The sequence below is a fragment of the Penicillium psychrosexuale genome, assembly GCF_028828465.1.
Source record: "Penicillium psychrosexuale strain IBT 29551 chromosome Unknown utg000003l, whole genome shotgun sequence".
Taxonomy (NCBI): Eukaryota; Fungi; Ascomycota; class Eurotiomycetes; order Eurotiales; family Aspergillaceae; genus Penicillium; species Penicillium psychrosexuale.
Window position 1 is genome coordinate 4,699,098 of NW_026643188.1, and position 13,056 is coordinate 4,712,153.

General features: G+C 48.1%; 5 protein-coding genes across 5 annotated transcripts; 3 read left to right on the top strand and 2 right to left on the bottom strand.

The window, feature by feature from the left end:
• Nucleotides 1-79: 79 nt before the first annotated feature.
• On the bottom strand, nucleotides 80-1,014 carry N7518_005628 (aldo/keto reductase family protein; the record flags this gene model as incomplete). Its single annotated transcript, XM_057186555.1, has 2 exons — nucleotides 80-415; nucleotides 499-1,014. 2 exons carry the CDS (start codon nucleotides 1,012-1,014, stop codon nucleotides 80-82), a joined length of 852 nt encoding a protein of 283 aa, XP_057043325.1.
• Nucleotides 1,015-3,712: 2,698 nt separating this feature from the next.
• Nucleotides 3,713-5,165, top strand: N7518_005629 (uncharacterized protein; the record flags this gene model as incomplete). The annotated part of the gene is made up of 3 exons (XM_057186556.1): nucleotides 3,713-3,917; nucleotides 3,974-4,304; nucleotides 4,346-5,165. 3 exons carry the CDS (start codon nucleotides 3,713-3,715, stop codon nucleotides 5,163-5,165), a joined length of 1,356 nt encoding a protein of 451 aa, XP_057043326.1.
• Nucleotides 5,166-6,220: 1,055 nt separating this feature from the next.
• On the top strand, nucleotides 6,221-8,316 carry N7518_005630 (alpha-actinin, sarcomeric (f-actin cross linking protein); the record flags this gene model as incomplete). The annotated part of the gene is made up of 4 exons (XM_057186557.1): nucleotides 6,221-6,276; nucleotides 6,330-6,396; nucleotides 6,451-8,058; nucleotides 8,122-8,316. 4 exons carry the CDS (start codon nucleotides 6,221-6,223, stop codon nucleotides 8,314-8,316), a joined length of 1,926 nt encoding a protein of 641 aa, XP_057043327.1.
• Nucleotides 8,317-8,900: 584 nt separating this feature from the next.
• N7518_005631 (putative RNA binding protein) lies at nucleotides 8,901-10,416 on the top strand (the record flags this gene model as incomplete). Its single annotated transcript, XM_057186558.1, has 7 exons — nucleotides 8,901-8,939; nucleotides 8,999-9,088; nucleotides 9,348-9,379; nucleotides 9,438-9,472; nucleotides 9,527-9,578; nucleotides 9,641-9,707; nucleotides 9,772-10,416. The coding sequence occupies 7 exons, from the start codon at nucleotides 8,901-8,903 to the stop codon at nucleotides 10,414-10,416; spliced, it is 960 nt and encodes a 319-aa protein (XP_057043328.1).
• A 598-nt stretch (nucleotides 10,417-11,014) lies between these two features.
• N7518_005632 (WD40 repeat domain-containing protein) lies at nucleotides 11,015-12,337 on the bottom strand (the record flags this gene model as incomplete). Its single annotated transcript, XM_057186559.1, has 6 exons — nucleotides 11,015-11,151; nucleotides 11,212-11,840; nucleotides 11,903-11,998; nucleotides 12,050-12,089; nucleotides 12,145-12,258; nucleotides 12,328-12,337. The coding sequence occupies 6 exons, from the start codon at nucleotides 12,335-12,337 to the stop codon at nucleotides 11,015-11,017; spliced, it is 1,026 nt and encodes a 341-aa protein (XP_057043329.1).
• Nucleotides 12,338-13,056: the final 719 nt, after the last annotated feature.

Sequence of the window (13,056 nt, forward strand, 5' to 3'; positions counted from 1 at the left end):
CAATGTGATTACATTGCGTCGGTTGGTCGGACCTGATTGGTTTCGAAGCGGGTCATTAAGAATATGCCCCAGAGATCGCTCATTCGTTGTCCACGGCCTCCACGATAGCGCCGGCACTGCCCTGGTCGAAGGAATCCAGCACAGCCATATCCTCCACGCTGATGTCGAAGTCGAACACATCCGCATTGGACACGATTCGTTCGGGGTTGTCGGTCTTGGGCAGAGGCACCCATCCCTTCTGCATCGCATAGCGGATCAAGACCTGCTGAGTCGACTTGCCGTATTTCTTTGCCACTTCGACTAGCGTGGGGTCGTTGGCTTTATAGTTTCGCACCAGGGGCGAATATGCCTCGAGGATAATGCCGTTCTTCTGGCAGTATTCGCCGATGACGCGCTGCTGGCACCACGGGTGAAGCTGCAAGAATAGAATAGTCAGTGACCCGATCAAACCGAGAACTATCTACGTAGATAGAAAAGTAATAGAAGCAGAGCACGAACCTCGAGTTGATCAACGTGAGGCGGGAACACTTGGGCATATGAGCGCATCTCCTCGATGTGCCCCACACCGAAGTTGCTAACACCGATACTCTTCGTCTTGCCCGCCGCGTACAGCTTCTCAAGCGCCTGCCACAGAACCTTTCGCCCAGCAGAGCCCGAGCTGGAGGAGTGAATTAAGAACAAATCGACATATCCGTCCGCGCCGCCGATCTTGTGCACAGAAGCCAGCAATTTATCGTAAGTAGCCTCGACCGAGGCTGCGGGGCTGAGGATCTTGGTCGTGACGAAGATCTGGTCTCTGGGGACGCTAGTGGTGCGCAGTGCCTCGCCGACTTCCGCCTCGTTGGCGTAGAACTGTGCTGTGTCGATGTGTCGGTAGCCTGCTTCCAATGCCTTCAGGCAGGACTGCACACACTGGTTTGGCGGGGAGCGGTAGACGCCGAAACCGAGGCGCGGGATGCCGACGCTCGAATTCGGGAGGGGGAGAAGATCGGTGATCTTGAAGGAGGCGGACATCTTGGAGATATTCAGGGGTATTGTTGTTTGCGAAAGAAAATTAGTTGAGAGTTGTGAGTATTTCAAGAGAATCATCTCCTGGCCCCGCTTTGCGAAATGAGGTCATTCCGGATGACTAAACGAGTAAACTCAAAATACGACAATAACCGCAATAGTTAAGTTAAAGAGCAGATAGCTACTGATAGCTACTTATTTAGCTGTTTATTTAGCTGTCTGTTCAATCATCTCTAATATTACCTATTTACTCCTATTCACTGCCAATAGCCTAGCAATGTAAACACTTGTGCCTGCATTGTACCTGGCCAAAGAATTGCGTGATGCCATTTGACCTTACACTTGTTTTATACAGCTATTGCGCCATCGAGGAACATTGCGGGGCTGCAGAACAATATAGAGTGTTTTGATAAGAATCAGTAACTACTTTCGGTGTCTTTGTCATTTCTAGTAGATTCTTATTTGGCTTCTCTAACCGCCAGTGCGCTGTAGTTATCAGATTTTGCCTACAGGAATATATATCACACCAATTCAAAGGCTAACTATTGTTGTATATAGAAATGTCCTTAGTTGTACGGATTATGCTTTTGCCATCTTCTTCCTTCCGTTTTAAGAACTACTATAGATAGGAAGGCGCAACCTAACTGAGGAAACAAACTATAACCGCCTCCTCCCTCTTCCTATGTATATAAAATAACAATTCTCCGCTCACAAACAATACCCCCAGATGTGGTTTCAAGCTCATATAGCAAATATCAATGTTCATACGAAATTATGACTACGTTCCGCTAGATGCCTGAATATTCTCGCCCAACCCCCACTGCGGGCTGGGCGGTGTTGAACCGGTGACAAGCCAATTTAACAAGCTTGTGGCAGACGGAAAAAACCTTATGTTGTATGGATAGTGTCCCATATTCGGTGCTATTCGGTGAATTCTGTCATATATCATGCTCGCTGCTTCCATGGTTTCAATATCAAAGATCTTACACTACAGTCATATATATCCCCACCCACCCCAAAGCCTCGACACAAATGACTCCTTGCAGCTGAAACCCGACAACTAAACCTCTGGAAAGGCTCTTTGCTAGTACGGCAAGATTCGCAGCGTTCTGTGAGCTGATATGAGCCACTTCACCATGGTAGTGTTCTGGGCACAATGATCTTCTATCATCATGCAGACAAAGATCTAGAGCAGTCCATGAGCGGAACACATGTGCTATGACAGATAGCTTCCATATACGGAACAACAGACCCACTCGCTCTCTTTAAGGTATGACCCAAAATTGCCGAAATCACCAATGAGTAAACGCTGGAAATACGAAGCTAAACTCGGAGATTCTTCTCTCTGGCGAACCGCATCCCGAAAATCACCGAGCCTCACAGGCATGGTCCGTCATATCAGGCTTGATAGCTTGAATGCGGGGATAGAATAAAAAGGAAATCAAGTTCGAGAGTGGTGGGAGAGCTCATAATATGTCCTAGAACTAGGAAGCTATATAACTACACACGGTGGCGAGCGAGGATTATACCGGTAGCCCTCCTCTTGCTGATATCAGAAGAAACAAACATTATGCCTCACACCAAAGAAACCGGAAATAAGAGACGCCGTTCCTATTCTTCTCATCACGTTACCCATTTCATTAAGCGAGCCCATGTCGTTGTTTGTCTTATTTGTGAATATGTAGTGGCATAAACCGACCGCCCTTAGGATACCTATAAGAAGGCAGCCCTGCCCCCAAACCTTCCTCTTCTTTTCTTCCTTCTTCAGCTCTCTTTGCCTCTGGCTTAGATTTGGTGTAGTATCTGTTCTGGTCAGTTTAATCGCTGATAGTCCTGCATTGCAGGTCATTTCTGATTATTCTAATATTTGGACCTCGCGACTTGGTCTCTGTGCTTGCGCATGCCTCGTTGCACTGTGTCATTGGGCTTACACTACCCCTGATTGATGCGAACTCCTTTTCATCAACTGTTCGGCTTGTCTGGGCGCTTGGAGAAGATTTCTGTTTGGGTCCTATGTTCTTGTCGAGTGGTTTCATTGATTACAGTGTTGATTAACACAGGTCAAGAATAATTTTGGAGTTCCTACTACATATGTCTATTAGCTCGGTCTTGGTCGTAACTTACTCTCATCTCAGAACTGGAGTGGGGGAAAACTAACTGTTTTTATATGAGTGCCTTCCTTAGTAGGAAACCATCCTTGGGCCTTCCACTTTAAGAGTATATTAAGCTTGGTGTGAGCTTCATGTGAGCTTGGAGTGGTTTCCACGCTGAGATCTTTCCGTTAAGTTACAGTAGGACAGTTTCATTTGCGGGGAAGTTGTGGGGAAAGCTGTGGGGGAAGTTCTGGGGGAAGCTGTGAGGATAGAAACGGGATCTCTCTCCATAGACTTGGCTAAGCCCATCCTTATATTCCCCGCCCCACACTGGAAGGTCACGCGCAGTACCTGCGAGGGCCTACGATGTTAATCTCGTATAATGATTCATAACCAACTATTTTCTTCTCGGTGTCTGCATCCTTGACCCCGCACTCTCGCTCAGGACATATCCGAAAGTGTATCCGGCTTCGGCGATTCTACGGCATGCCCTGACTATAGGGCGTAGAGTAAGATGATATTGCCGACAGTAGAGCTATATAAAAGCCGCAGCTAATAGAACTCTTCCCTATTAGGTTGGCGAAGCCATTTGTTCACTAACTAACGACAATATGGCACAGCGATTCTGGGGTCTTCGTGGCTCGAAATTGGTTCTGGCAATTTGGATTGAAGCATGCTTCGGGGTCATGACCTTTGGCTACAACATGGGAGCTGCTGGCGCCGTGCTCAGCAACGCTTCCTTCAACGATCAATTCCCTCGGATAAATACAGTGACTACTACTGGTACCGAGAGACAAAAGAACTCTACAATTCAAGGTAAGTCACCATTGATGAAGAAATGGATATGATCTAACAATCACGCATTTCAATAGGCACTGTCGTTGCTATGTACGCGCTCTTTGGAATGTTCGGCTCAGTAGCCTGTATCTTCCTTGGTGACCTATTGGGCCGCCGTAAAACCATTTTCATTGCCGGCATAGTCAACGGGATTGGTGCCGTCATTCAATCTACTGCCTTTTCTCTAGGCCAATTGATCGTGGGCCGCATTATACTTGGATTAGGAACTGGCGGAATCATAGCTACGGTGTCACTTTGGCAATCAGAAGTCTCGAAAGCCGAGAATCGCGGTAGCCATGTCTCCGCGTTTGGTGTCTTCACTGGATCAGGCCTTTCGCTTTCGCTGTGGACGGGTTTAGGGATGTCGTTCACGCAGCCTAATTCAGTGTCGTGGCGCTTCGTCCTAGTGCTAAGCCTTTTATTCTCGAGCTTGCTCAGTCTCTTCATCTTTCCATTACCAGAAAGTCCTCGCTGGCTATGCAAAAAGGCAAGTGGGAAGAGGCTCGGGAGATCTTGAATCTTTTGCATAATGAGGATCCCGACTTCGAGGAAACTACCAAACAGCTCGAGGATATCCGGATATCGCTCGAGCGGGCTGGAAATGCTAGTATCTTTACAATGTTCAAAATGGGGCCACAACGGAGCCTTCATCGGGTCATCCTCGCTGCCATTCCTCAAATGTTTCTACAAATGAGCGGCATCAACGTTATTGCCCAATATACTCCTGTCGTCTTCGAGCAGTTTTTAGGCTTTGACGCATTTGATTCTGGGGTCCTGGCTGCAGCTTCCCAGTTCGCAGTCATCCTCGGTGCCATCTGCTGCTCCTGGACAGTCGATCGAGTTGGTCGACGGAAACTCATGCTGATCAGTGCGACTATGATGTCCATATGTTTCGCCTGTCTATCTGGTCTATTGGCTCATCCAGAAAACCGTACCGGGATCAAGGCAGCTGCCTTTTTTATATATTTCTATTTATTCGTCTATGTCCTTGGGTTCCTCGGGATTCCATTCCTCTACGCAAGTGAGGTCGCGGTGACTCAGTTCCGAGCACCAACAACTGGGCTGTCTACTGCTGTATCCTGGCTATTCAACTTCATTGTCGCCGAAGTGACACCAGTGGGATTCGCCAATATTGGCTGGAAATATTTCCTGATGTACTGTTGTATCAATGCGCTATGCGTGCCGACGATCTATTTCTTCTTCCCCGAACAGCTGGACGCTCACTAGAGGAAATTGATGAGATTTTCCTAGCGTCAAAGTCAATATTTGACACCGTTAATGTGGCAAAAGGATTACCGAAGCACGACCATCGTGAGTTGTGTGCGGAGGAAGAAGGCAAAGAGTCTTCCAGTCAAGTTGCTCATATTGACCATGTGGGAAGGATAAATAGAAGTTGCATAACTGAATATGCGGCTTTCGTGTGTTCTGATTTACAATGATTTAGTTATAGTACTTTGAAATACATGCTCTTTTATAGGCAAAGCGTAGGAAGCATCCCATTTTAGTTAGTACTCGACAAATGCAAGGAGCTCGTAACGATGTGACCTCGACATTCTGAACAAAAATAGAGAACTAATGTCTGGCAACATGAAGTATAGGATTGCCCCTCTTTAGCCCGATATTTGAAACCGATCTACGCGACAATTGCTTTCATTTTGTGTGAAGGGAATGCGAATAACTGGGTAAAGGGGTGTTACCAGTCGCAATCTATGCACGAACATGTACATATCAAAGCGCCTACTGGGCATATCAGTGCCCAACGGCGGTAAAATAGACATCTGAAACGTGAGATGAAGAGTAGACCAATTAAAACTTCACATATTCAGAAGTACCAATCCATTCTAATAATATTTATATACAAATCTCCCGATTCAAGACACAGGGGTTGTAAACAATGAGGATCTATACTTAGAAGTGGGTCCACAAGGAATGCATCTGCAAATTGTCACTTGACAATTTTCTAGACTTCAAGTTTCAACTATTTTTTTTTCTTCCTTTCAAGCGCTAGTTCGATAAACACATTTCTTTTCTTTCGCGTTCAAATCAACAAGAAACACGGTTGCTCGGGTGATTTTCAGCTCCGACTTGTGGGACAAACACAACGACACCCCCACCCCTCGACATTATTTCAACACCCCCCCTTTGCGCTCCAGTCCGAATCGGAAACCGAGTCTTTCAGCCTCTCTGACCATCCCAGTCTTTTTTTCTCAGCCCTAGACCCTGTTCGCTGTCACCTCCCGACATCATTGCCAATCGGCCCTGGATGTCTCCCGTGATCGAAGATGTTGACGGTTGAGAAGCAGTGGATTAATGTGCAGCAAAAGACCTTCACCAAATGGTACATTCTCCACTCCGTTGCTCTCTGGATGAACTTCAACTGACGAGCAATAGGTTGAATGATAAGCTAAAGACACGGCGCCTGTCCATCGAGGACTTGGTCACTGATCTTTCCGATGGCGTATGTCCCGCCTCTCCCCCGCTCACTAATGTCGAGTTGCTGATCGCATATTAGGTCATTCTTATTCACCTCCTCGAAATCCTTGGAGGTGAGTCCCTCGGTCGATATGCCTCGAAACCCAAACTGCGCGTGCAACGCTTCGAAAATGTGAACAAAAGTCTCGATTTCATCAAGGGGAGGAGGATTCAGATGACGAATATTGGAGCAGAGGATATTGTCGATGGCAATCAAAAGATTATCTTGGGTTTGATCTGGACCCTGATTTTGCGCTTTACCATCAGTGATATCAACGAGGAGGGCATGACCGCTAAGGAGGGATTGCTACTCTGGTGTCAACGAAAGACAGCATGCTACGACGATATAGAGGTCCGAGACTTCTCAACCAGTTGGAACAACGGCCTAGCCTTCTGCGCGCTCCTCGATATCCACCGACCAGACTTGATTGACTACGACTCATTAGACAAGAGTGATCACCGTGGAAATATGAAGCTGGCCTTTGAGATCGCAACCAACGAAATCGGTATTCCGGACCTGCTTGATGTGGACGATGTATGCGACGTACCCAGACCCGATGATCGCTCCCTCATGACCTACATCGCCTACTGGTTCCACGCTTTTTCGCAATTGGAGAGAGTCGAGAATGCTGGGCGACGAGTGGAGAAATTTGTCAATAACATGCATGGCGCATGGGACATGCAGAACTCATATGAGCGCCGAGTGAAGGAATTATTGCGACTGATCCGTGCCCAGCGCGATCACTGGAAGACCGCCTCATTCGCGGGAACATACAAAGACGCCAAAGAACAATCATATCAATTCTCGCTCTACAAACGGAACGAGAAACGCCAATGGGTAGCTGAAAAATCCGACCTAGCTGCTCTGCTGGGAAATATCAAAACCAAGTTGGGTACATATCGACTGCGTCCGTATGACCCACCGCAAGAACTGAGTCCAGAAAACTGCGACAAAGAATGGGAAATCCTAACCCGAGAGGAGCATGAACGCAGTCAACTTATAAACGAAACAATCCGTGACATCAAGAACAAGCTACGCCGCTCCTTTGCCGACAAGGCAAATGACTTTGCATTGACCCTGAAGACCTTGTCATTGGCCATCTCCGGACTGGATGGTGATGTCGAGGACCAGCTTGATCATGTTAAAAAGTTAAATGGCAACTTGCCGCCCCTGGACGCCTTTCTCGATGCTATCGCAGAATTGGACCAACAGTGCGCGGAGGCCAATATTGAAGAAAACGACTTCACCACATACACCCTGGACGAGCTTGCGTATGAATTGAGTCTTGTCAAATCCAGCATTTCAAAGAAGCTGTCTTTCCTTGACAACCAGATAGTTGCTCGCAATATGACGAATCTGACCCCTATCCAATTGGAAGAGTTTGAATCGGTATTCCGCCATTTCGATCGCGACTCTTCCAACACACTCCATGAGCTGGAGTTCTCCGCAGCACTGGCCAGTCTGGGACTGGTCTATGACGAGGACGAGATGCACCAGGTCTTCGTGGAGGTCTGTGGGGCCCACCGACTATCACAGAATGCCGGAGTCAGCTTCGAGCAGTTTATTCGCTTTATGGTCAGCGTGACAGAGGATCAGAATACCGCCGAACAGGTGTTCCAGAGTTTCAGGGAAGTTGCCGATGGCAAGGTAAGTGAAGTGTTTCTTTTAATCTGACAAATCATTGGCTACAGTCACTAACTTCTCCTACAGCCCTATGTCACAGAGCTGGACCTCCGACACTCTCTCATTCCGGATGAAGTTATTGAGCATTTGGTTAAGACGATGCCCGCACACGATGGCCCCGATCTACTCGAGGACCGGGAGTTGGCCAAGTACGACTACATTAGCTTCATGGAGAAAATGCGAGAAGTGAACAGGAATAATGAGAGTGAGAGTGAGCAATAAAGGTATCATTGAGGTTGATATTTGCGCAGCATTACTGGTGGTTATGGGGGATTTGCACTGACTTGTTGCTGCTGTGTTTCTGGTGTTTTCAGCGACGATTCTCATGTTTTGAACTTCTTTCTAGTTCGTCTTGCATTCTGGGGTTCGGTGGTTGTTCCTCTTTAGCATGTATGTATGTATGTGTTGATGTATGCCTTGCTGTTTGTAATGATCAGGATACCATGTGAACATTTTCAATTATCAGACCATCAGTAGACGTGGCCAAACGAGGATAGCCAAGAGACTCTATTATGACATTAAATTACCAATTCTTCACTGCAATCGAATCTTCGAAGCTATTCTAGTCCGATCTGTAGATGTATGAGGTCGATCATTACCGTATTAGTAAAGTATATATCATGTGACAGTCCCCAGATCATCGGAGCTGATGATGAGTCTGCGACTAATTGTAACCCTTGACACGTCCCACTCCTTTCGATCGTTTTCACTCATACGCTGGTCATAGGTGAATTTCTTGACCGGGCGCTCTCTCTTACGCATATTATTACCCCCCTCAATCGCATCCCTCAACCATACATTCCAAGATGGACCGCAGCTTGGACGAGATCATCGCTGAAGACACGGTAAGGCTCCAGCGACTAATGAAACCACCAAAACGTGCAACTTACTCATTCAATTGCAGCGGAACCCTGGTCGCACTTCAGGCGGTGGTGGTGGTTCTCGTCGTCACAATAACTCCGGCCGTCGTCACGAGCGCGATGGCGTCAGAAAGGTACAGCTTGACTTGAAACCGAAGCTTTCTGCTGGAGTCCCATTTGCATAGCATCGAAGCTAACATCACACTCGGTGTCTAGGTCCGCCCTCCTTTTCCTCCTCTGCGAATTCTCTCCTTGCTCCGTGACAATCGTAGCCAGTCCCCTGGATCGTTGGAGGCTCGCCAACGACCACGCCACGGCAAAGACATGGAAAAGAACTTTGCACGATATCTCATCTGACTTGGAGCTAACGCTAAGTTCCTTCGATAATAACAGCCATACACTTCAGACCGTGTCGATCTTAACCTGTGATTATACCTCCTATCTACTACGGTGTGGATGATACTGACGGGTTTCTGGTTATAGAGACTGGGTGCACGACAAATTCGACGACGACCGATGTATGTGGCTTTCCCGTACTTTGCTGGGACCTATCTAACAGCATTGCTCTCCAGCTCGCCCGTCCCGTGGAGGCCGCAGAGGTCGCGACGGACATGATTCCGATCGGTAGGCTCTCCTTCAGCCATGACTTTTTGGCTTGTCTGACAGAGCGCTAATTGAATTCTTAGCCTTAGCTCACTGACCAAGGTTCGCGTGGATAATCTCCACTACGACATTACTGAAAGCGATCTCGAAGTACGTTTCAATCATACTCAAACCATCACAGAATAACACCCTAATAAGCCCTTTCGCTGAACAGGATCTCTTCGGCCGAATTGGACCCGTCTCTGAACTTACTGTCTCTTACGACCGCGCTGGACGCTCCGAGGGAGTTGCTTTCGTCACATATGCCCGCCTGAAGGATGCACACCTCTCCATTCAGGAGTACGACGGAGCCAACGCTAAGGGCCAGCCCATTCGTCTTTCTCTCATCCCCGGCCGCCGTGAACGTAACCCCCTCGAGTCCGCACAGCGCCCTAGGTCCAGCCTTTTGGACCGCGTAGAGCGCCCCCGCGACGACCGTAGCATGAGCCCCGAGGACAGCGACCGACGCCGCCGTGGCGGTCGTGCTCATCGCAGCGACGTCACTAAGCCCGCCCCAGACAACATCGACCGTTACGTTCCCGGACAACGCTCCAATCAGCGCTCTCCCAACCGCCGCGGCGGAGGCAGACGTGGTGGTGGACGCGACAACCGCTCCCAACAGACCGAAGGATCCAACCGCCGATCCAATGCCCGTCCGCGCAAGACCCAGGAGGAGTTGGACCAGGAGATGGAAGATTACTGGGGTAGTGCGAACAACGGCGGTGGTGAAGCTGCTGCACCCGCTCAGGACGCCCCTCAGCAGACTGCTCCGGCCCCTAGCGCACCCGCTGCCGACGATGATATCGATATGATTGAGTAATACCTCACGGTCACTCGAACTACAATAAACTCGCTTGTCTTTCGCATTTCAGATTTTGGGACCTCTATCCTTGCTTTTGGACTTTTCTATGAATTCGGACCACCTTGGCCTTTTTCCAACTCTTCTCTTCTCTCTTTCCATCGCTGAGGCTTTTCGGCATGAGGGCTGAAACTCTGTACTTTACCTCAACCACCAAATTGTAACTCGGTCTATTTCACACATTCGGCTTTCTACTGCTTTGGTTTACTCTTGATGAACCATTATCCTTGCCCTTGCTCTCGTTGCATCCACACTGGCGAACTGGGAGCTCATTATATAGTCTTTTGGTTTTTTTTTGCATTGTTCGGTGTCTTCGTTCTTGTCTTTATATAGTCTAGTCGTGGGTAAACCCCGACTCGTGTACGTCAAAAGTCTGCATATAAAGAGCAGGAGGCTGTTCGCAACCAATGGATGATGCCAAGATACAACTCGATAGAGCATAAATCCAATCAAGGCCGCACCGCCAATTATAAATAGAACAAAGACCGCAAACGAAAAAAAGAAGATATGGTATTCTTCCGTAAAGTCTTCTACATTGTAACAATTATGACAAGCAAGTTCACTTCCACAGCCCATAGGGTTCGCGGCATGCTTTCCATAACTTGATAGTACCGTCTTCACTGCCAGTGCCGTAGAGCTTGCCATCGGGTGAGAAGCTGACAGACCAGATAGGGCCATGGTGACCCTTTTGAACCTCTGCAAAAAAAAGTTAGCTCGGCTTTAACGTCAAAAAAAAGCATAGGAAGCAAAACATACCTAGCTCCTCGTCCGTGTTCAAATCATAAACTCTTGCCCAGGTATCATTCGCACTGCCCGTCACCAGACGACCAGACTCGCTATTAACGGCAGCACTAGCAACATCATAGTCATAATCCGCCTTTTTCAGCAACCGACCAGGCTGCACGCCATCAAAGAGATAGACACTCTTCCCAGCAGCGACAGTCAAAATCCCCGCATCATTAGGTCTCGTCGCCAGACTATTCAGCTCGCAAGAGCCAATCGTGCCATCAACCACATACTCAACGATCGGGTCACGCGAGCGCAGATCCCACCAGCGGATCTTGCGGTCTTCCGCCGCAGTAGTGATGACATTGTAGTCTTGGTTCCAGACAATAGACTTGATCGTGCCGCCGTGCACGCCGGCGCCGATCTCGTAGCTCGCCACGCCATTCTCGGTGGCCGGAGTGGCAGAGGATGGGGGAGGCGGCGTTGAGCCCGTGCTGGAACTGCCGCCCCGCGTTAGATCGAAGATTCGTAGCTTCTTCTCTGCGCCGCCTGTCGCGAGGACTTGCGGGTTCGCTTGGATTGGGAATGCTACTGCACGCACGATGTGTGCGTGTTGCAGTGTGTGCAGGCATTCGCCTGTGTAGGTGTCCCAGACCTTGCTATTTCGGGGGTTGGGGTTAGTTTATCGTTGTGGGAGGTGGGTTGGGGGGATTTTGCTTACGCTGAGAAATCGGCGGCTGCTGTTGCTGAGATGGCGGCGTCGGCGGAGAGCCTTGCTTGCCATACGGCGCCTTTGTGGCCGAGGAATGTTCCAATCCTGGGTTTGATGTTAGTGGGTGCTTTATGAGTTTGATTTCATTTGCCGTACCAGTCTCCCGTTATGCCATCACGGAGCATGGGGTTATTATCTTTAGTCGGTTAGTGACTACCCGGTAACTGGTGAGAATCATTGGTTTTTCTTACCTTTGCATGAAGAGATAAAGTAATATTGCTCGTCTTCGACGGTGGAAGAGAAGCTCAGATGCGTCACCGGACGAGAATGCCCGTGGCAAGTCAGAGGGACTACCTTGGGGATATCTGTTGAAGATTTATCAGCAAACATATCAAGACAGTGATTTTCTATTCCATTTTACACAAATCACTCACCGGCAGTCATTTTGTCGGTGTTGAAGGAAGTTCCGAGGTTTCAGTGGTTTTGATGTTAGGTATTAGAACAATCAGATCAGCGAAGCGCTATGTGCCCAACCGAGAGCCCACGAGTTGATATCAAGATGAAAATCTAGGTAGTAGACCGAGAGAGAGTTCAATATGTCTAAGGAAGGTACATAAGAGATTCGTCAGTGTCGTCAAGTCATCAAACAGATATGTGGGGTTCGAGAAAGAGCCGATGACAAAGGATCGAAAGTGGATTGGACAAGAATTTTTCCAACCAGACACCTGAAAAGGAGAGAAGGCCTCTGGGAATATGAAACTCCTTTGGGGTGTAGATGGGATATCGAATTTCAATTTCAAACAATAACGGGCAGCCCTGGAGATCACCTATTAGGTAAGGCATGCGCTAATCTAATTCGGGTAGAATCTGGACACGTGACATGTTATTTGTAAGTGGTAGCGACAGTTGACGGCAAAGTATTCTAATTAGACATTGACAGACATCTAAAAGGAGACAGAAAAGATTGTAGGAAAGCTTCTAAAAGATAATTGAAAAGATAACTGAAAAGATTACTCTACATAACAATGACGGTGAATGAGAGGCCAGAAAAAGGCCGCCTTTCTCTCCACTTTAACTTTTACGCAAGGACTATTCAATAAAGAAACAGCGAAGTTGATTCAAATACCTAGATAGATAGATAGAGAGAGAAGAAGCAAGCAAAC